Below are 23967 nucleotides of genomic sequence, written 5' to 3'. Positions count from 1 at the left end.
AGTGTACTACATCATGCTAACAAGCCAGCCAGATCTGGGAATAGGAAATATATACCAAATGAGAAAATATATACCAAATCTCCATCTAACTAGTTTCAAATATGAAGGAATACCTGCAAGTATTAATAACATATAACCTATATTTTAAATCCTTCAAACACACAAGACACAGGTCTGACCGGCTTCCTGGACTCATGTCTCCCACTTGAGGTTATTCCATGGGAAAAGGTTACCAAACCAAGTGAAAAACTGTGAGAAAAGCCAACGTCCACTTTAGGGCAAAAGGCAGCAGCTTTAAAGACATGCGATGAGGACCGTTTCTAGACCACATGGCGAAGAGAACGGAAGAAAGATTCTAGTTCATGGATTCAGCAAGGACACGCGCAGTTCAAAAACACGTCACGCAGTTTCAGTAAGCTCAACATTTAAATTACGAATATAGAGCTAGGATGTAAGTCACCTTCGTATCATTCATGTCAGCCAGACCACCTCCCTCTCAATCCGTCAGCTCTCTGCTTCCGAAGGGAACGGGACCGAGCACTCTGGACTGAGAGGGAGAGTGGTCTTTTGGCAGCGGGGGGTAGGGTGGGGGTGGGGGTGGGGGTGGGGGGGGGAGGGTGCCACGACTTGAGGCTCAGGAGGCTCTAAGGGCTGTGCGAGAGCCCGGCACCAGGGGCCACGTGGCATCTGGCAGGCAGTAGGAGCACAATAAACACATGCTGATATGTGAATTGGGAAAAGGACCTGGAAATGCCACAATGACAAACCTGCCTGCTTTGACATTTGATCACAGGCCCTGAAGCTGACAAAGGCTAAAGGTGCCTCTGACATAAGTAACATGAACCGGCAATGCCCTGCTTGGGGGGTTTCTTCTGTGGCAGAGAAGCAGAAAGGCATTATGATAAGAGTCCCATGTACAGCAAAAAGGAAAATAGGATTTTTAAAAGGATATTGTTTTGTTTTTTATAATCAACTGAACTCTAATACTACTCAAAGTACCAGTATGCAACAAATAAGGAGTGTGTGTCAGAATACAAATAAATGCACTCCTTCCTTCACTGAAAATGCATTAATAAGAAAACAAAAATCACAACTAAGCAGCGTGCTTTCCCACACAGTTGATGGGCACCGGCACGCGCTCCTTATCGCGCTGTCACGGGCAGCAAGCAGCTCTGGGGCTGTCTGCTGATCTGGCGACCACGCTTTGGCAGCACTGGAATAGACACAATGGACACCCCAATGCTGTTTTTCTGAGGAAAGTAAGTTAGAAAATAATCACATGCTAGTAAAAGCTGAGGGCCACAAAGGGAACTAATATTTATTAAGGATCATTATTGTTTCAAGGTTTTTACATATATTATTTTATTTAATCTTTCTAATAACCCTGTGCTGTCAGTATTGCCCTTCTGAAGTAAGGTTCAGAGAGGGGCTAAACTTATTTAAAGTCATGCAAATAGTGTAGATATAGAAGCCATGACAGGCCCCCCTTCGACCGCTTGCAGCAGGGAACATAACTGATAATTACAGCTATTGCACCTCTGGATCCTCGCTGCGTGCGCGCCATCCTTCCAGCAGGCCGCTCCCAGCCAATGACGTGCACGGCAGGCGTGCGAAGGCAGGCCCATTTGGGTGACACGTGGGACTCCTCCAACAGGCAACTTGGGTTTGAGGACCTCGACCAATGTGGATGAATCTTTCTTAGAACTGAGTTGCACTCCAAGCCTCTTCCTATTCAGTCCTTCCTCCTTTCTTCTCCCCTTTTACAAATATCATACACGCATTATAGACTAAAGGCTCTTCGCACCTTCAGCTTCCTCCTCCAACAAACCTTTTGTACACCCAGTCCCCTTCTGAGGTCTGCTAATTGTTGAATCCAAACTGCTGTAGCTAGAAGTGGGCACTGAGACTGAACCGTATGATTATTGGAGGAAAGGGAATGCTAGCACAGAATTCACTACAGTGAGTCTAAGACACTGCATTTCACTCGCTAAAGGAAGTTTGATACGAGGAGCAAATTAAAAAGGCTGCCATGCCACTGCCTAGACTTCTCCTTCTCCACCTGGAGTGAGGAGGGAAGGAGAAGTTTATGCACACCAAGAGTGAGGTCCAAAGGCGGCCAGTAACGGTGTTGACAGTGAGACTGACAGAAGCGTGTGTGCCAGCAGATTTGCAAAACTACCACATCCTGTTATCACTAACTCCATATTGCCAGTTTTGAAAGAGCAATAATAGCAAAAAGCAAAAGCCACCAAAAAGGGTGCCGTGCTGCCCAGGTGCTGTCACATCCCCCGGTGGGCAGCAATTTACAGGTTCCTTGAACGGAAAGTCACACTAACGCCTCTGCCAATGTCTCAGAAGGGGGAATGGGACTGAGAGAGGTTTACTGAGCGTCTCTTCTGGTGAAGGCGATGTGACAATTAGATTTTAAACATTTGTGAACTCTTTGTCACATGGGGCAACTTCCTTTACACTCCCGAACCCCCCAGAGCCCAGTTCACTACATTCAGTGAATGCTTTTTGGCTGGTGTGTCCAAAAGGCACACACAACTCTGTCTATATTCTGAGTTTCAGATAAAAATTAGAAAACCAAGATAAGTTACAAAGATAAAGTACTGGAAACTAGGATAATGTATTTTGTTTAGAAAAAGAGAGTGTATAAAAGTAAGGTATTAATTAACCTTTAGAATAAATAATAGTATGTATACTTTAATGGCTATATTTTAGGGAGAGAAAGAGGATAAAAATGACAACATAGTAATGAGTGTCTTTACTTTTCACATCTTCCAAGTCCTACCAGAATGAAAGATCTCACACCACTGCTAAGAGCTTTGCATTCTCTTGGACTCTTAAGTTCAGATATTAATAACTCCTTTACAGAAATAAATAAAAAAGCACTGATGGAAGAAGTAAAGTGCATTAGTGTTCATGTTATCTCTCCCAAATATGAATTTAATGGGTATCTTAATAAGGAGATATAAACTAATGTCACTGATTAGGAAATACATCTACTCACATCTGTTAGAAGCCTTTAACGGGGCTTGATGGTGATGTCTGAGTGGAATTACTATAAAGCAAATGATGAATTAGTGTTGGGGCAAGGGGAAACATAAATGTGCCTCGGAGATGAAACAATTATATTTTATATCACAAGTTAGAGGTCAACTCAAAAGACAGTGCAGTCAATCTTTAAGCAGGGCTAACCAATTGGCTAAGCCCACTGCTTGGAACTTGCTAAAGCTAAACCATTTTGATAGCTGGGCCAAGGCTTCCTTGGCTATAATAACCTGAAAGTAACATTTATGTGTTCTAAGCCTCTTTTAATCTCCTAAATACCATGAAGTGATGCTTATCAGATTTAAGACACAGGCACATTCCACTAAGATGACTTCATTCTCAGGGGACCCTGTCATTGTGAAGGCTTATTAAAAGAAGGTGAAGGTTCACAAGCCTTTAAGAAAAATCCTAAGTGACATTATGAACTAAATCTAAAAACAAACCTTTTTTTGGCTTGCCTATACAAAAGAATTTCCGTTGCATGGTTAGTTTAGTGGTCATAGTTCAGCAAACTTTGGATTAAGTGACCACCACAATTAGTGTATCAAAAATATAGACATCATTTCTCTTCCTTTCTCGTCTAATCAGGTTCAGTTTCAACACCTACTATAAAGGGCTTGACCTACAAGTAGTAACTGCCCAGATACTGACAAACTCACTCACTACTAGGCATTTGAGAAATCATTTGTTCTTTAGGCATATTTTAAGAAAAGATATCTATCCAAAACTTAGTCTATTCATTTATTCAGAGCTTATTTCTATATTACATGTACTTAAAATGATCCCAAAAGTTGTTTCAAAGAAATATAAAAACCCCTCCATACAGATTGGTTTCGGTGATTTATCTAAAACTCCTTCTCCACCAAGGAGTTATTTACTTACCCCAAGCCTGAAAGAGTTATTGTGAAGGTTAGGGATAAAGAATAAAAAGTGTTTTGCATATACATAATCAATAAGAGCAGACGTTTGTACTTGTGAAGCTAAGATAAATCAATTTCCAATTCTTTTTCCCCAGGTATATATGACAACAAAATATCAAGTCCTTAGTAATGATACATATTTCTTAGAAACCACAAGAATTCAATGGAATAGTATCACATGTACTTTTTAAATGTTGTTATCCTATAATTTTTTCTCTTTTTTAAAGCATTTTTAAAATTTAATTATTGTTCAAGTACAGTTTTCTGTCTTTTACTCCCATCCCAGCCCACTGCCCCCAGTGCTCCCACTTTCCTCCCATTTCCGCCCCCTTAGTTTTTGTCCATGTGTCCTTTATACTTGTTCCTGTGAATCCTTCCCCTTTTTCCCTGAAATTCCCTCCCCTCTCCCCTCTGGTCCCTGTCAGCCTGTTCTCTATTTCAGTATCTTTGGTTATATTTTACTTGCTTGTTTGTTTTGTTGTTTAGCCTCCTGTTAAAGGTGAGATCAGCCCTGGCTGGTATAGCTCAGTGGATTGAGCATGGGCCTGCGAACCACACAATCGTGGTTCGATTCCCAGTCAGGGCACATGCCTGGGTTGCAGGCCAATTCCCAGCAGGGGACTCACGAGAGGCAACCATACATTGATGTTTCTCTCCTTCCCTTCCCCTCTAAAGATAAATAAATAAAATCTTTAAAAAAAAACAAGGTGAGATCATATGGTATTTACAATTTTTAATGTGAAGACACAGCATACCAATAGGCAAGAACTGAAAACGGGTAAATGCACTGTCATCATTATAAATCAAACCCGTGTGACCGGCACTCAGTCAAAAACCCCAATGGTCCTGGGACCCCAGGAGCTCCCTGTGAGCCCCGATCTCACTGCAACCCCTTCTCCCCCCAAAGGCAGCACCATCCTTGTTTCCTGTACAGTTTCATTTGTAAAGTAAGTTTAATCCTGCCTATTTTAGACCCACACAAAGATGAAATAACCCTGTGGAGATCCTCTGTTGTTTGGCTTCTTCTACTTCACATGATGTTTATGGAATTCGTCCTTATTGCACAGAGCTCTAGTTTCACGGCTGCACAATATTCCATTACATAATCATGGATTACATTCCGTGATTAATGATAAACATATTGCCGGCAGATTTTAAGCTGTTTTCCAGTCTGGCTATTATGAATAGCACTGCCATAAACATTTTCATATGCGTATCTTCAAGTTCACTGGATAATGGCAAACTTTACTAAAATGATTTTATCAATTTACATTTCTATCACCTCTACTGTAAGAGTAAGTAATTTATCACTAGTTAAAATCATTTATGTGTTCAAACAAGGTGGGAAAGAACCATAGATTACTGCTAGAAGAAAAGGTTATTTATCTTTTAAAATAGTAACTTATTTTATTGTATATTTTCCATTACCATTTGTCCCCCTTACACCCTTTTCCACCTTCACCCCCTAGCCCCCCAAATCACCACACTGTTGTCTGGGCCCGTGTGTCCTTTTTCTTTTTTGCTTTATCCCTCTGTCCCTCAACACCCACTCCCCACCCTACCCACAGCTGTCAGCCTGCTATTGAACTTCCGTACTTTAGAAGAAGGGTCTAGGGAACACCCATAAAGGACACACGGACAAAACCAGGGGGGGTATGGAATCAGAGGCTGGGGGAGGGGAGAGTGATGAGGGCTAAATGCAGACAACTGTACTTGAACTACAATACAATAATTTTTTAAGAAAGAAGAAAGGTCTAGGACTTAGAACGATGAGAAGACCTGCACAATGTCGCAGTGAGGAAGGGGCACGCTGAGCCCGAGAACCAGACCAAGGCAACTGAGGCTAGAACACAGTCTGGGGCTCTTCCTAGGGCACTGAGCTGCAAGACAGTCTGGAAACAATGAGATACAACTATTATCTATAAACGTGAACACAAGGAGGACAAAAATAGAAATGTTCCGGGTGGTTTAGAAAAGCCTGCAAGAACACTGTGCTGAAGGACAGAGATCCGAGGCCTGATTACGTAAGCAGAATACCCGGGCCCAGAATTCCTGTGCTGCACCAGAGCTGGCAAGTGGCAACCCCGAACCAGGACCTGCACCGGGTCCATCTGTGCCTGTGCCCCTGACCACATCACCCTGTCCTAGAACCCACCCCTGGTTGTGGTGGGGGAGAAACTTTGATTCTGTTCATTTTATTAAGAACTAGTGAGTATCACAGGAGAACTACACATGACTAAGGAAAAAATGTGGCCAGGCAGCTCCTTTCAAGTCGGAATCTCTGTATCTGCTGGCACACCATGTGATCTGATGGTGGGGGACAAACACTAACAAGGCTGGTTTCTAGTCCTGGGTTAATGATGAAGCTTTTGTGCCGTTTTGAGAATGTCGAGAAACCTCACTAAACCTCAGATTTACCGGGGAAAAAATGATATATACACATATATTTTATTATAAAAGCAATGCATACTCAACAAAAAAATCAGAAATAAAAAAATAAGTAGAAAGACTACCCAAACTCCCACAAAACTAATCATAATTTTCTTTCTCCACTAATACCAGACATATTGCTACGCTATTACTTAATCCCCATAAAAATTTTACTGGCTATGGGTAGTCCTCAGTTTATTTAATCTACCCCCAGTTTATTTTAACCTGAAAATAGCTAGGTAGTAGCTATATTCAGTCATGCTAAAGGTGTCTTACCTATTCTCAGGAAGGTAGAATTATTTCCTCTTAAAGAGTTCTTAAGAATTACTAAATCAAAGGTGAAAATTCTTATGAAATCTACTTCTGAGAAGAAATTGTGAGAATCAGTGTATGAGCTTTTTGTGTGAAAGCACATTAAACACTCCACCCGTGCATGTGTTGTTACCACCATTTCCTATTAGTCCATGTCAGTACTGGGCTCACACTGAGCTGTTATTTACCTGGCACGGTGCTCCATAAGACTCTGCTTATTTTCTATAAACAAAACCACCAACATAAAACATACTGCTTGCAAGCAGTATCATAGAGAATCTTAAAAACTCTTTGACGATGCTGTGGTAAGTAAAAAAACAAAACAAAACTTGAAGGTGATGATTTTTTTAAAAAGCAATGAACAGAATGAACTATGAATGGTAAGAAGCACAGATCTAAAGATTTGGCCTGGTATGGACCTCAGAATACATGAAGCTCAACCCCTTTATTCTTTAGATGAGAAAGACCAGGCCCAGGAGAGAGAGAAAGCGCCTGCCCAAGGTGCTTAACCAGCAAGTTAACAGAGATGCACTGGAACAGCCAGTTTGCTGTTGGTGTTATGTTCTCTCCATTAAACGTTTCAGAGTCCACAGGTGACAAAATTTCATTCCTTCCATCCTATCCACCCAAGTTATTTAAATGTAAAATGCTCATTGGAGTTTATAATCTATACATCTTTTAAACTGACACCTTAAAAAAAATCTTCAAAGCTATTATTGGAAATGTAGGACTATTATTTGGGTCTATCCACAGATAACTGGGGGCCCATTAGAGAGCATAACTGCCTTTTTTCTCTTTTGAACAAGACGAATTAGCAAAATATAGTTATCATTAGAAGTTGCAAAATCTAGAATTTCAAATCAACTGTGCTAACCTTTCCTAAAAACTAGAGACCCTGACTTTTGAATGGGAACACCTAGGTTCCAGTTCTGGCTCCACCACTTAACAGACCCACGTGACCTCGAGGTTGTGCACTTCACTTCTTCAGAGCTTAGCTTCCCCGTCTGCAGAAAGAGGACAACAGTAATTCTGTGCCTCACAGGGTTATGGGAGACTAAGGAAAAGTGTCCTGTGGCCTGTACAATGCCAGGCTATAAATATTATTATTATCTGGGTAATTATTACAGTATGTAATGGGAAAGAGAAAAAAGTTTAATCTTCAAAGCCCAATCTACCATGCTTAATTAATTCAGGTGAACCAGAATTAATTAACTGAGCCAAAGCCTGGCTCAGGTTTTGTTTTCATAAGGATGAACAGAGTAAGAGGAGAATGGTATTTTTGTATTAATACATTGACTATATAGTTTCACATTTTTAATATAAATTTATATAAATATAAAATTGCCTCACTTTATTCTATAAGTCAAAAATACCAGTTTACTAATAGCAAAACAAAGAATACTGCTAAATTTGGGGGGAGTGATCTAGGAATATTCCACCTGATTTAAAAATGAAATGCCCCCGAAAAGGGTAACATGTCACAGCCTATAAATGCAGAAGACACAACAGTGAAAGAAGTATTCTATCGCCCAGGAACACAAGTCAGTCAGGTCATCAAGGAGCCCAGAGGAGAGACCCAGACTGATGCCAACACGTAAGTTATCTCTGAGCTTTGCTCCCACTAGCACCTCAACCAAGGCGCCTTCACCTTCTCCCCTCTACTCCCCTGCCCTCTATTTCTTTGCAGGAAAACTGTGACACTTTAGGGTCTCAGTCTGCATGCTTCCTTTAGGAATACTTCCCAAAGAAGTTTCCACATACCCATATTATTAGCTCACACTACACTGTAATGCCACCCTTGCTGGAAGGGGAGCCACCAAGTTTAGGGACCAAACCCTGCTCATCCTTGTCTCCCTGTGTCTAGGCCAGCACCTGACAAAGAGTAAGTGATCGTTTAGCCCTACCTGGAGGCCCAGAAACATCAATAGAGTAAAGAGAAATGGCCAGAGCAGTCAGAGGACTCAGACGAAAGAAACATTGCACAGTCGATGAGGAGTGCCGAGCAGAGGAAGAGAATGAAGAAATGAGCCCCGCGGTGGGAGAAGTGGGTTTAGAAACTTCTTCCAAAAGCTATCTCCAGCCCAGTCTTTGCTCGACTGCTATGAACTGCTCGTACAGGTGGCAAAGGAACTGACCGTCCCACAGAGAACGGGGAAGGAAGGGGGGAAAAGCAGGGAAATGAAGACTGACGCCAGTCCACGACTTGGCAAATTCCTCACACTTAGTTGTAAAGTCTATGCATTATTTCCTTAGATCTTATATTATTTTGTGGGTTCTATAGTCTATTTATGTTTTTTAAAAGGCATAGAAGTGTATCAGTTATTCACAAAAGAACTTGAAATAGCAAATGAAGTTTGTGAACTGATTCACTAATAATCAAAGAGCTATAAGTAAAAATGTGACAATGTAATGTTTCTTCTCTCACATACAAAAGGTTAATAACATACAATACTGTCAGGAGGAGAGAGAAGCAGATAGGTCAAAGTAAAATGTATATATTTTTTGACTCAGCAATTAGGTATTTATACTAAGGAAAGAACTGAAAACATGTACAAATATCTAAATAGGAGAATGCCTTTCATTAAAATGTTTTTCATTAATTCGGAAACATTGGAAATGATCTAAATGTCCATCATCAAGGAAACTACTAATTACAGTATGAATGCTGTACAGACAAGAACATTTTATACAACTACATTCACCACTATGAAACTATCTTCACAACACAGTTAAATGAAAAAAGTAGCGTAGCATAGCATAAAAACATTTCTGTAAAATTCTGTGTATTTAACTCATGTACGTATATTTACATAGATGTTTTAAAAGATGTTAACCAAAATATCACAATGGTTATCTCTGAGTAGTAGAGACCCAAGTGGCTTTAATTTTTTCCTTAACGCATTTCTGTACTTTGAAACAAATTTATTCTGCAGTTTGATCATTTATACAATAAAAGTTATTCCTGATTTGAAAAAAAACAAAAGGACAAATATTACCTTAACTTGAAGGCTCAGTGATAATGAACTAGGTGTCTGAACACCTTTCCTCCCTGTACGTGGTTCTCCCACGTATGCAGCTAGACGGCAACTCCTCCCCTTCTTCACTTACTCTGAACTCACACGTGAGTTCGAGTAGTTCTCCTGTGATACTCACTAGTTCTTAATAAAATGAACAGAATCAAAGTTTCTCCCCCACCACAACCAGGGGTGGGTTCTAGGACAGGGTGATGTGGTCAGGGGCACAGGCACAGATGGACCCGGTGCAGGTCCTGGTTCGGGGTTGCCACTTGTCCGCTCTGGTGCAGCACAGGAATTCTGGGCCCGGGTGTTCTGCTTACCTAATCGGGCTCTCGGATCTCTGTCCGACAGCACAGTGTTCTTGCAGGCTTTTCTAAACCACCCGGAACATTTCTATTTTTGTCCTCCTTGCAAGCTCCCTCCACACATCTTCACCTCAGTTTGTATTTGTGGAACATGTGGTTTCTTTATAACAATGATTACACTGCACTTTAGTTTTATTTATTTAGCAAACATTTATTTAGCACTTACTGTGTTCCAGGCACTTATTCTAAGTGCTTTACAAATATTATTTAATACTGCTAATAATAATCCTTATAAAAGACAGGAATTATACCTATAATTGTAAGTATTACTATTATGCTCATTTTACAGATGAGGACACTACGGTACAGAAAGATAAGTAACTTCTCCAAAATCGTATAGCTGAAGTGACAAAATGGCCACTGGAACCCTTGTAGCCCAGGTCCACAGCACTTGTTCTTAGACATGCGGTTATACTGGATTTATTTTACTTCATTTTATCCTAGGATTTTGGCTTTCACTCAATAAGTTTACATTAATTAGGATACTGATTTTATTTTCCCTGGTAACCCAAGTCTGCACAATTTTAAGTACTTTTCTCTACTAAGTACCAAAGTTTACATAAAACACGTTTTTGAAGTTCATGTCCTTAAGCAACTCAAACCTAAGCTATGCCAGTCACTTTGGTGCCAACTAAACTCAAACCAAATTCATTTTTCATATATATATTTTACTCATAATTCATTTCATGAGGCTTAAACCATAAAAATGTAGTTAGAATTTATAGTCTATCCCCTCTAAACTCAGCACTGTGCGTTACATTTCAGTTGAGGTGCATTCTTTAAATAATGTTCTCCCAGCGAAACAACTAAACAAACAACTAGAACAAGAACAAAACCACAGAAATGGAGATCACGTGGAAGGTTAGCAACAGGGGAGTGAGAGGAGGAGAGAGGGGGAAAAGGTACAGAGAATAAATAGCATAAATGGTAGATAGAAAATAGACAGGGGGAGGGCAAGAGTAGTGTGGGAAATGTAGAAGCTAAAGAACTTATGACACAAGGACATGAACTAAAGGGGGGGAAGGTGGGTGGCAGAGAGTGTGCAGGGTGGAGGGGAATGAAGGGGGGGAAGTGGGACAACTGTAATGGCATAATCAGTAAAATATATTAAAAAATAAAATAAAATAGGGAGTCACACATAAAAAATATGTGAAGTAAAAGGCTAATGTGAATCTTTTAAAACAACTAGGACAAATGAAGAACTAGAAGTTATCGAAGATGCTAAAACCAATTAAGCTATCAAATTTATACTTAGTTCATAGATAGAGTTAAAAGAGAAAATTGTGATTTAATGTTTCTTTCTGTCTGATAAAAGGACACCAGCAAGTACTGTCCCCCGAAGTTAGAGTCAGAAGATTAGGACCTGAATGTCTTTGCTCATTCATCAGAGATTCAGTTTATCTAAACGTGAAATGGAGGTAAGAATAGAAAGACTNTAATGGCATAATCAGTAAAATATATTAAAAAATAAAATAAAATAGGGAGTCACGCATAAAAAATGTGTGAAGTAAAAGGCTAATGTGAATCTTTTAAAACAACTAGGACAAATGAAGAACTAGAAGTTATCGAAGATGCTAAAACCAATTAAGGTATCAAATTTATACTTAGTTCATAGATAGAGTTAAAAGAGAAAATTGTGATTTAATGTTTCTTTCTGTCTGATAAAAGGACACCAGCAAGTACTGTCCCCCGAAGTTAGAGTCAGAAGATTAGGACCTGAATGTCTTTGCTCATTCATCAGAGATTCAGTTTATCTAAACGTGAAATGGAGGTAAGAATAGAAAGACTTTTAGGACTTTTGCAAAAGATAAAATAGATTACATGTGAAAGATGGCTGTACCCTAAAATAAGCTATGCAAATATAAGTAATTGTTTTAGTTTTCATTTGGAAAGATATTTTTTGGTATTGGATTTCTAGCATCAGTTTAAAGTGGGAGGAAAATGTCCAAATGAGGTAAAAATAAATTGTTTTATGTTGTCAACTTATCACTCTTAGCATTTGAAGAGTATAGTGATCACAAATAATATAGCATCAAAAATGTCTAATGAACTGGTTAATAGCTTACATGATTCTTTAAAAAAATTAATAATGAACAGTTAACCAATTATTTGCAACTACCAAAAGGTAACATGTTATCACGAAACTTCTGAAAATTTTATTATTTTTCTACCTCACTTAAAGTCTTCTTTTAAATAAACAGAAGTTGATATGCATTTAAATACACACATATTCAAATAGAAATAAATTGATTAACCATCAACCAGAAGGAGGAAAGAACAATCTCCTGGCTAACTCATTCAACACTCTTTCTTTCAATAAATATTTATCAACTACCCAAAACATGCGCAGGGAGTTCACACGGACCACGTAGAGGTCCAAGTACAAAAACTGGTAGCTGTGTGGTGCTGGGGCCAATGAGAGTCAACCGACTTCTCCTACCCTCCTAACTGTTAGGGTGGTAACCTCCGCTCTAGCCAGGCTGGTGTTGACCTATCTAAAGTGGTCCTCCCTCTGCACCTCAGCTTCCCCCCTCCCTCACTAGCCAGGTACTTCCCCACCCTTGAAATTCCAGTTCAGGTGTTAGATCTTTCTACTGAAGGATTTCTTCTCTGTATCAATCTAACAGCAATGACAATAACAACCAATTAAGAGCAAAAAATGGCAGCTACCATTTACCGAGTACCCTGTGGAGCTACAAACTTGACATTCATTATTTCTCAAACCTACCACAATCTTAGGAAGATTATCCAATCTTCATAGACACTCCCAACTTCATCCAGTCAGCAGGACACGTATGCAGATCTGTGGGACTCTAAATGCCCATACAGCCCTGGCTGGTGTGGCTCAGTGGATTGTGTGCTGGCCTGCGAACTGAAGGGTTGCTGGTTCGATTCCCCACCAGGGCATATCAAATTTTTAGGGTTGCAGGCCAGGCAGTGAGCAAAGCAACCGACTTATGTTTCTCTCCCTCTCTTTTTCCCTGCCTTCCCCTCTAAGGCTATAAATAAATAAAATAAAATCTTAAAAATAACAACAAGGATATAACGTACCATAGAGCCCTCCTTGCTGTGACCCAGAGCTGCATTTGACTGGAACCTCTGCTCTGGGACTGACGGCTGCATGCCCTGTACTGCTGGCTGTCTATTCAGGTCACGCACACTTTTCATCGCCCTCCCTTAAGCACAGGCACGCGAGGGTGAACTCAGCCTGTCAGAGGCCTTGCATGGCTCAAACACTCAGATATTTGTGGATTGAGATATACACCATATACACACAAAAATGTGATTTTTCTACTCTTAAAGAGAAAACATCACACAGAGGATTAATTATAAGTTAATTATCATCATCTTTCAAAGTGAGGACCTGACTGGAAATCTGCTTGTCCACAGCAGCATGAAGTTTAAGTTTGAATTGATTTGGTGGAAACACTGTAGGATTCACAAAAAAGCTTAAGAGACAGGATTTCTGCCCCTATAAACTGCTTTAATGTTTATTTACCATACTGAACAGTGTATCTGAATGTCACTCTAGAAAGCAGAAACTTATTAACATATGTATATGTAAAAAAACATTTCTGCTAATACGGTAACTAAAACCTTATTTTTAAAGAAACCTGGAAGAACAAGTATCCAAGATCAGAAGAATAAATTATAACATATGCACACAAAAACACTTGTTATTGGGTTGGGAAATGCCTGCTTTCAAGAAAAAGAAAAAGATACAGAAAATTCCATCCACTATCTCAGCTATGTAAGAAAAAGAAGAAAAGGTTTGGTCAGAAGCTGCATGTGAATGGTGGGATTGTGGACTACTTAAAAAATCCTGTTCTACCTTTTTTGTACTTTTAAAAACTTCTACAATTGGCATATTGTATTTAAACATACCTTTTAAATGAAAATAACATAGGGTGGTACTAGGCCTAAGCACAGGGTTCAGAAATAAACCCTCACATGTCTAGTTAATTTTCAACAAGAGTACTAAGGCAATTCAATGGATAAAGCACAGTCTTTTCAACCATTTTTTCCAGGGTATTTTCATGCAAAAGAATGAAGTTGGACCCCTTCCTTACATCATACAAAAAAGCTGATTCAAAATGGGTCACAGACCTAAACATACAGGCTAAGACACCAAAGAAAATCTGAGAGTGCGTGGACTGAACTTCCTTACATATGACACCAAGCGCACAAACGAGACAAGGGAAAGTACGTAACGTCGGACTCCATCAAAACTAAAACCCTTGTGCTTCAAAGGACACTATCAAGAAAGTGAAAAAAAAAAAGACAACCTGTGGAATAGAGGAAAATATTTGCAAATCATATATTTGAGAAGGTACCTATGTCTAGGTTATATAAAGATCTCTTACAACTCAACAATAAAGACACATGCCCAATTTAAAAATGGGCAAAGGGTCTGAATAGACATTTCTCTAAGGTATATATACAAATGCCCAATAAGCACATAACAAGAAGCTCAAAATGATTAGCCATTAGGGAAGTTCAAATCAAAATCACAATGAGATACAACTTTACATTCAGTAGGATGGCTATTATAATAACGAAAAAACATGGAGGGCAGAAAATTACAAGTGTTGGCAAGAATGTAGAGAAATCAAAACTTTTATACATTGCCGGTAGAAATATAAAATGATACAACTGTTTTAGAAAACAGTCTGGGGATTCCTCACTAGATCAAACACAGTTATCACATAGCTCAACAACTCCACTAGGAGGCATACACCTAAGAGTAATGAAAACATGTCCCCACAAAAACTTGTACATAAGTGTTCATAGAAGCATCATTCATAACAGCCAAAAGAATAAACAACCCAGATGTCTACCAACTGATGAATGAATGAATCAAATGTGGTCTATATTCATACATAACTTCAATGTGACAAAATAATTTGGCAATAAAAAGAAATGACTGATTCATATTACAACATGGGCGAACACTGAAACTTGTGAAGTGAAAGAAGCCAGTAAAAGCACAAATGTTTTATGGTTCCATTTCTATGAAGGGTTCTGAATGGGCAAGTCTATAGAAGCAGAAAGGAGAACGGTGGCCACCTAGGGAAGGGGGTTTGGGGCAAGAGGGGGGGCGGGACTGAAGCTAATTGGCACGGGGTTTCTTTTGGGGTAATATATTCTAAAACTGACTGTGTTGAAAGTTGTACAGCTCGATGAATATACATTTTAAATGGATAAGTTATATGGTATGAAAATTATATCTCAGTAAAGTTGTTTTTTTAAAAAAATATAGATATAGGACTTAAAAATAGTTTCCACTATATTACTGGCAAAATCTGTAGGCGGGGGGGGGCGTGCATTTTGACTGTTAAAACATCCTTGGAATTTTTATTCTTGATTCCAAGAAGAATTAAGAAAATAAATGTGCATTTTCTCCCCATATGTCACAGACACTGGACTGCAAGTTGAAGAAATAGACAGGAATTTAGGCTGCCAAGTGTAAGCTGGCATTGATCCCTTCTAAACAGTCGTGCACTGTAAACCCCACGAGTAGTCAGGTTTTAGGGAAAGGCCGTGTCCTTGGCAGAACAGAGGTTTCCAACTGTTTTTGGAAGAAGAAGCTACTTTTACTTTCTATGAAGTCTTAATATAACTTAGTGGGAAAGAGGTAACAGGCTGAAAGGAAGAGAGGTCACGAAGTCCCCAGATTCTAACCCTGGTTCTTCTACCTGACTCTTGGTTTGGGGTCTCATCTGTAAAAGGCCGATGACTGTGCCCTAACCACCTCACAGGATTGTAAAAAGACGCAAAAGAGAAAGGGAGGGGAGGGGAGGAGAATGAGGAGGGGAAAGGGAGGGAGGAAGGTGGGGGGAGGATGCGGGATACTAACATTGCATACCCCACAATATTAGTGGGGTACAGCTGGATTTGACCTCAGAAGATTTGGTCTTGAATTCTGTTTGCCATTAATAGCTTTGTCATCCTCAGGGAAGTAAGCATAGCAGCTACTCAAGTTTTTATCTCTAAAGATAGACCTGGTCAACATACTTCACAGAGTACGAAATGAGACATCGAAGTAAAAATATACCAAAACCCATTACATTCAATACAAATGTAAATCATCATTAGTATTTATAAACTGTATCTTCAAAGCATTGCTCTTAAGTCCCTGAGCTTTCAAGAACAAAGATTGACTTAAGAAAAGCCAAAAGCAATAGGAAAGAGACCACTGATAGCCTTATGACTTGCACTGCACAGTACTACCAGAATGAAAGTTGGCAAGTCTCTTAGACAAAGTGTCCACATTTGGCGAACTGGCACACGTGTCCTGGTTTATCAGACTTGAGCAACTGAGTGTTTCACAGGAAATCTAAATGGACACATCTTCTAGGGCAGTGCTTCTCAATCTTTTTTTTTTTTTTGTCTCGAGATCCCTTTACAGTCTTAAAATTATTGAGGACCCAAAAGAGCTTCTGTTTAGGTGGGCCATATATATCATGCATTAGAAGATAAATTAAGAAAACTTTTAAAACATCAATTCATTTGTAATAAAATAATAGAAGTCTATTACTTGTTAGCGTGAATAATATTTTAATGGAAAACAAGCATCTTTTCCAAAACAGAAACTTAGAAAGATGAAGGATATTTGTTTTACATTTTTGCAAGTCTTTTTTGCAATTCTGCCTTAATAGAAGACCGCTGTATTCTCACAAACTCTTCTGTGTTCATTTCATTCCTGGATGTTGTTTCATAAGAAAATCCTGCCTCGTACAAACATGTACTAGAGAACGAGTATTTAATATAGCTTTTTCAGATAACTGTGGCTATTCTCCTCTGGTATCCCTAAACTCCTCAGGTAGTAGTATTTTAAAAGCTAGTAGCAGGGTAAATCTGAAAACAGAACATTCTTTTGACATCTGTTACAGTAACCCCCTCGGCTTTTGGCACTTGGAGGAGCTCTTTACCTGTACACGATTTCACAGCATCATACATTGGTCACTTGGAAAATCTGGGCTAACCAAGTTGAAAAAGATTTTACATGTTGACACATTCATTAAAACCACAGTTGTTAAATATCACTACCAACTTTATCATAAAAATCTTTAAGGAATGGGAAGCTGTCAATCTTACAGAGGCAAACAAAAGTTTTCAGAAATACCAGTTTCCATTCAAAACCTTGCATTTTACCATCAGTCGACCACCTTCAACCATTTCGGTCACCCCTTAAGCCCCTGCCTCTGGCGACCACCAAACACGTTCTCTGTATCTGAGTTCAGTTATTGTTGTGAGATTCCACATATAAGTGAGATCATACAGCATTTGTCTTTCTTTGCCTGATTTATTTCACTTAGCATAATGCCTTCAAGGTCCATCTATGTTGCTGTAAATGGCAAGATTTCATTCATACTTATGGCTGTATACACACATTGTACATACAATGGAAATATCTCTGTCATATATTCTTTATTCATTCATCCACTGATGGACACTCAGTTTGCTTCCATGTCTTAACCATCATAAATAATGACACTATACACATGGGTGGGGGTTCGTATGTCTTTACAAGTTAGTGTTTTCATTTTCTTTGGATAAATACCCAGGAGTAGAACTGCTGGATCATATGGTGATTCTATTTTTAATTTTCTGAGGAATTTCCATACTGTTTTCCACACTGGCTGCACCAATTTACACTCCCACAAACAGCGCACAAGGTTTCCTTTTCTCCACATCTTTTCCAACATTTATTAGTTCTTGTCTTTTTTTATAGTAGCTATTCTAAAAGGTGTGATAGCTCACTGTTGTTCTGACTTGCATTTTCCCAAAGATTTGTGATGTTTAGCACCCATAATATATTTTACATCTGTTACTTCTCTCCATCTCCATCCCTATAATCCACTAGAGCAGCTAGAGTGATACTTGAAAAAAAAAATCGAATCACACCACTTTCTTGCTGAAATCATTCATTGGCTTCCCTTCATTTTTAGAATATAATAAAACTCTTTAACTACAGTCTCTATGGTCTCAGATACATTCCCTACCTCTTCCCTTAACTACTATGCTCCTACCACATTAGCCTGTTACTGACACCAAGTTCCTTCCCGCCTCTGGGCCTTTGCACAAACTGTTCCCATGCTCTTAAGGACCTTCCCGATCCCTAGCTCTCTGCACGGCTGCTTTCCTGTCATGTCCATGTCTTAGCTCAGTATCAGGTCTTCATGAGGTTTGACAGTTTTCTCTAAAGTAGGTTCCTCTCTAGTTATTTACTATTATATCATCTAATTAATTTCTATCACAGGACTCATCACTTCCTAAAATTATGGTTTATTGTCTAATTCTTTTCATTAGAATTAGACTATAAACTTGAGACAGGGATCTTTTATTTTTTAAAAAAGCTTCACTGAAATATAATCATATACCATACCATTCATCCATTTCAAGTGTATAATGCAATGACTTTTGGTTTGTTAAATTAGTTTTTAATTGTGGTCAAATATATAATATAAAATGTCATTTTAACCATTTTAAGTGTATAATTCAGTGATATTAATCACAATGTTGTGCAACTATCACCACTTTTCCAAATTTTTTTAAATCATCCCAAATAGAAACTGTCACCATTAATTAATAAGTCTCCCATTTCCCTCTTTCCCTAGCCCTTAGTAACCTCTAATCTACTTCCTGTCTCTAGGAATTTGCCTTACCGTTGTTCGTAGGGAAAGTAATACAATAACTAATACACAATAATACAAGAATAAACTGTTTTTCTTGTACTCCCAACTGTAAACCCACTTTTGCCCCATCCTGTTTATAGCACATGGTAGATGCTCCATAAATATTTGTTGAATCAACTAATTCATCAATTTTAAGGAAGTTACAGTTTTCCTGGATCTCAGTTTTACAGCTGTGTGATGGTGCTATATTACAATTCATTCATTTATTAAACGTCTTTACAGAATTTGTAGTTTTAGGCACTGTGCTTACTCATGAAAATATCATAATATGCACAACAGTTATAGTCTCTACTCTTAAGAAACATTCGGTTCCTTTTCTATTCGGAAATGTCACCTTCTTTGATTCTGTGCACACTCAGGATAGAAACATAAAAACAAAGGACATATATGGAAGTAAGCCTGTTGGATCACACGACACTGCACTGGAGTGACAGATGCCAAGAGCCACGCTGTCTTCAAATTCATTTAATGTTAGCAGCTTTTCTCACTGTGTGGTTGATGAGGGGGCTCACATGAATGTATCTATGTATATTACCAACTATAAATGTAAGGTGAGAGTCTTATACTTTTTGATTTACTACATTTTATGCTTTGGGAACTATAAGCAAAATACTGTGCTATACACAAATTCTAATATACTGGCAAACCTACTGACAATTAAGGCGGGACCCTGGTTTTCAAATCAATGCTAATTACACTGAGCCTGAATTTTGCCAGGCTCATTTCTGTCGTGGTAAATGCTGACCAACAAAGACCACTATTTCCAGACAAAGGGGCTGACACTTGAAACGTTTAGTAAATGGTGCTAAGAACAAGACATTTTGCTTTATTCTCTGTCACCACCGCGCCGCACACACACGCTGTTAGGCAGCAACGGCAGGAAGAGGGCGAGCGGACCTTACTAACCCTCTCAGCTCCTCAAACGACACTTGAGGATTTCTGCTTGAAGGCCTGTCTTTCTAAGCTTGTGCTTTCAGACCCTGGGCTGGACTGATCCCAAATACTGAAGTAACAAATATTACTAAATTCTGTCATTTCCTCTACCAAAAAAGTGATTTTACTACTACTTCTGGTTGTGATGAAAGGTCCTATTGACTATTCATTCAACCCTTAACCAAGTTATGGATGCAGTATTCAATGACTTCACTGCTTTTCTCTGGCACTTTAGCACATGCCAGTGCTTTCATCCACCTCCACTAATGCGGCGCAGATTACTGAGGTGCGGCCATTCTAGCGGCGCGGCCTGTCCACGTCCCTAGAGGGGGGATAAGTGAGGCTGGCTGAGAAGACAAACTCCCATTGAACAACACGGACTGGTCTATATGTAGAGAAAAATAAACCTTCGAAAGTTAGACATAGCTTGTTGATACATTACCTGGTAAGGAACCATGATAATGAATGGTTTTTTGATTTGTTATAAGTGGAAATCTAATAAAGTGATGGTAGAAAGGCCAAAGACAAAATGAAACATACCAAGAAATAGTAAGAGGTGAAAAAGAGTTGAAGCAAAGAGAGGCTAAAGGTTACAAATTTGTGACAAGTTTCTTCCTAAATGCTAGAAAACGGGCTTCCTGAATGAACTCTGAAACCTAAGGAAGTCTGTTTATAAGAAGTTTATTATCCTCTCCTTTTTAAACTGCCACAAGCTATAAATTTTTTTTTCTTTTAAATCAGAGAGCATGATACTTGCTCTCTCTGGATTTACAGTGGTTAACCTATGGCTCTTAAACACAAACACAAGTGTAATCTCTCATTTTTAGAAAGAGTATAAAGTTACAGATGATGCAAAATTACTAGACACAATCCATTTTTTAAATGGATGAATAAAAGTAGTTCACCACACTGGGGGCCTTGGTTCAGGCAGGAATAAAGGCAGCGGCTACCCGGGAAGTGTTCCAAAGGGAGGACCAAACATGCGAAACTGCGAGTCTGGTGTGGAAGGCTGGCTTCAAATGTTCCACTGCACACAGTCAGCCTCCACCTTTGTCCTGTTTTTAGAGCAACCTGAGCTCTTCTTAGCACCTCTTCACACCACCTTGTAGCATTCCTATTAGGCCCTAAGAAGAAAGAACTAAGAGAGTGTGTGTGTGAAAGAGAGAGAGAGAGAGAAAGAGAGAGAGAGAGAGTGTGTGTGTGTGTGTGTGTGTGTGTAACTTGGTTTTATGAGGAAATCCAGGCGTTTTGGTCCTAGCCTAAATCAGGAGTAGGTTTCACCAGGAATCTTCCAACAGATTTCTGACCTAGGGTATAGGTGCTTAGAACAAAAAAAAAGAAAGAAAGAAAATAGGGCAAGAAGAGAACTCTGAACTCAGATCAGAACTCAGTTGTACTAAACGAGGCCAATGCTACTCCCAAGCTCTGGACCCCAGTATTCACGTCCTACTTTCAGTGTTGGCTGAGTTCGCATGGAGATGAGCCCTAATTGACTTAGACCTCTTCTTCCTTAACTTACTCGTAGTCCAGTCAGGTCTTGACCAGTTCTAAGCACTGCCTTTTCCATGGTTTGACGACTGCGGTTAGCAGTGTGAGCCTGGCAGCCTTGAAATCAAAGTCCTATTTCTTAGACTGAGATACTTTTCTGCCAAAAATAGAGGGAGGGGAAGCACCAGCTGCGTGAAGAATGGCACACGAAAAGATGAGTCTCGGGCTGGGACTGTGAGCAGGGCGCTTGCCCAGGATACAGAACAGGAGCTGGCGTGGCAGCAGCTATAAAAGCAGCAGGGCTGAGAGGGCATGAGTGCGAGGCCACAAAACAAGTGACCAACCGAGTACTGCACGCCAGAAATTGGGTCCAAGCCAGAAAAGGACACGAATCTGAATAAGAACCAAAGTAAAAAGTGAACTGTTAGACTGAGTTTGGATGACGTACAGAAAGGTAAGGACGGCACCACATCAAGGAGTGATTCTGTCTCATCAAGGATGGGTAAGGGAGCTGTTCAGTGAATCTTCAGACTCATACAGATAAAGGACAATCCGGGCTCACATAGACAGAATAATCACGAACCTTCCTGTTTCTACAGAATGGAAAGCTCTGGGGATACAGGTGATAACGTCTTTAAACAGCCAAACCCTGGATACTCCACCACGCACTCTTCCAATTGGAACGGTTTCCGCGTAAAAAACAAAGCACTGATGCCGAACTTCCTTTACAACGAGAGAAGTTGTGAAATGTCTACCTCCTGAAATAGAGTCAAGTATGCTAAAGAAATGCCATGTGTTTCTTTCAGGAAAATGTAAATCCAAGCCAGCATCCTTTAAGTCTTTCCATGGCATGTGGAAAGGCATTACTTAAATGAGATATTAACTGGCACGACCTTGAGAGAACCACAAAAATCCAATATGGGTTGGAAGGCCCACGGGCTGGCTCTTTTCTTTTTGGCCTTGGGTCATATGGTGAGAAGACCATCAAGGACTTGCCAAAGTCACTGAACTTGCACTTCATAAGCAACTCCCGATGCAAAAGGAGCCGCTCCAGGAGTGGTCTGGGAGAGCAAGCTGTGTGAGCAAAGAGCTGCCGCTGGTCAAGCTGCAGAGGCAAAGGGCCACGAAGCCCACATCCGAGTGCAGTACCAGCAAGTGGCAACCCAGCAATAAGCTTCTGAGTTTAGTGGGAGGATTCCAGTTTGTACCCACTGCTTCTCGGTAGTATTTATAACGGCAAAGAATAAGGCTGTGGCCAAAAAGGACTTTGTATTAACACTGTAACTAGTTAAATAAAACAGTCAACTGTGGTTGTATGTGGGAAGTAGGAGAACGAGGAACTACTTACCTGTGCTATGTTTTTGTTCAGAAGATAGACACCATAATCAAATTGCAACTTCTCCCCGCCTTTTGGGTATAATGGGAACCTAAAAAAGGTAAAAGAGGATCAGAAGTTTTCCAACATTTGGGTGAAACAACCTCAAAATTGTTGAAAAAGGTGGAAGTTTCTTGGATACAGTATGAACATCTACAGACTTGGGCTAAGTCAGTTATAGTCATTGCAACCTATTATCTTAGCATCTTCATTACGTTAGTCAAATTAGAACGATGGGTACTGTGTTCCAAAGAAAACACTGAGTAGGTCATGCAACAAGGGATGACTATATTAGACAGTGACGCCAGGGGGTCCCTGGGGCGGGGCTGGTACAGGGATTGAGAAAAATGGGGGTGGTGGGGTGCGGCGGAGAGAGGAGAGGGAGAGAGAACTCATGGGCCTGGATGACGGTGTGGTGACTGTGGGAGGGGGCAAGGAGGATGGCTGGTGGGGATGGAAGAGGGTATGGGGGAATAAACAGCAATGGGAAATAATAAAATATAACATTAAATTAATAAGTGACCCCCTAACCCTAGAAGTTAAAGTCACTGTGTTTCATATTTACACATCATAACCATATGACACTAAGATTAAGATCCTAGAAAATTTTTCCTCTAATACCTTGGACCCAGCATCTCAACTTCTACTAAATGGGAAAGAAACAATAAGAAAAAAAAATCAGACATGAGAGCAATATGTTCGATTTCTGTTTCATTTAAGGTGGCTATTCAAATCAGTAACATTAATATGGATAAAATTCATTAAAAAGTCCATTCACATTCACAGTGGTGGCTATTTTGATGCTGTGTCTCCAAGGCGATGTACTCATGTGACGGAGTGCTCGTAAGACTTTCCATTTCAACCCGAATCACAGAAGCAACAAAGGCAAGAGATCTGTGGATCTTTATAAAGATAGTGAGTTATTTTAGGGAATAAGTTTCCCTCACTATTTCCTTTTTCCTACTCCTGCAAATGAAGAAAAGGTTACAGTATACTTACTTAGTCATATTTTCCCAATTCTCACGACCACACATACATCTTATCCTCTCAAACAAATTTTTCTATCAACAGACAGGGTCAAGAGGAAAACTCCACCTTCCTTAGTTTTGCAATATAAAATTATTCTCAAGAATAAAATTATCTTACTGAAATAAATGGTAGGTGATAATTACTTAATATTCTTAATTTCATTTGCCTGAAGAAAAAACACATCCCATATGGCCTGGAGGATATTGTTTTTTAGGGAAAATAAAAGAGAATTTAAGAGCCTTCGATTAAGTTCTCGAAAGTTGCTGATTACACAGTGGCCAACAGGTAAATCTGTTGTGCTGTAAATTTACAGGCACTGGGGAGCAGCAAGGTCATGAACTGTTT

General features: G+C 39.6%; 1 protein-coding gene across 4 annotated transcripts in view; it reads right to left on the bottom strand.

Moving 5' to 3' along the window:
* The window catches only part of UVRAG (UV radiation resistance associated), a 287802-nt gene that overhangs the window by 49834 nt on the left and 214001 nt on the right, over positions 1–23967 (bottom strand). For all 4 annotated transcript variants that reach the window (XM_037038443.1, XM_037038440.1, XM_037038441.1 and 1 more), the window contains one exon: positions 22567–22645. In XM_037038443.1, the coding sequence (XP_036894338.1) occupies positions 22567–22645 (79 nt within the window). The remainder of the gene's footprint in view (positions 1–22566; positions 22646–23967) is intronic.

The sequence above is a fragment of the Sturnira hondurensis genome, unplaced genomic scaffold, assembly GCF_014824575.4.
Source record: "Sturnira hondurensis isolate 20B ecotype Veracruz unplaced genomic scaffold, ASM1482457v3 Scaffold0024385, whole genome shotgun sequence".
NCBI classification, from domain to species: domain Eukaryota; kingdom Metazoa; phylum Chordata; class Mammalia; order Chiroptera; family Phyllostomidae; genus Sturnira; species Sturnira hondurensis.
This window is presented reverse-complemented; position numbering and strand designations above follow the sequence as displayed.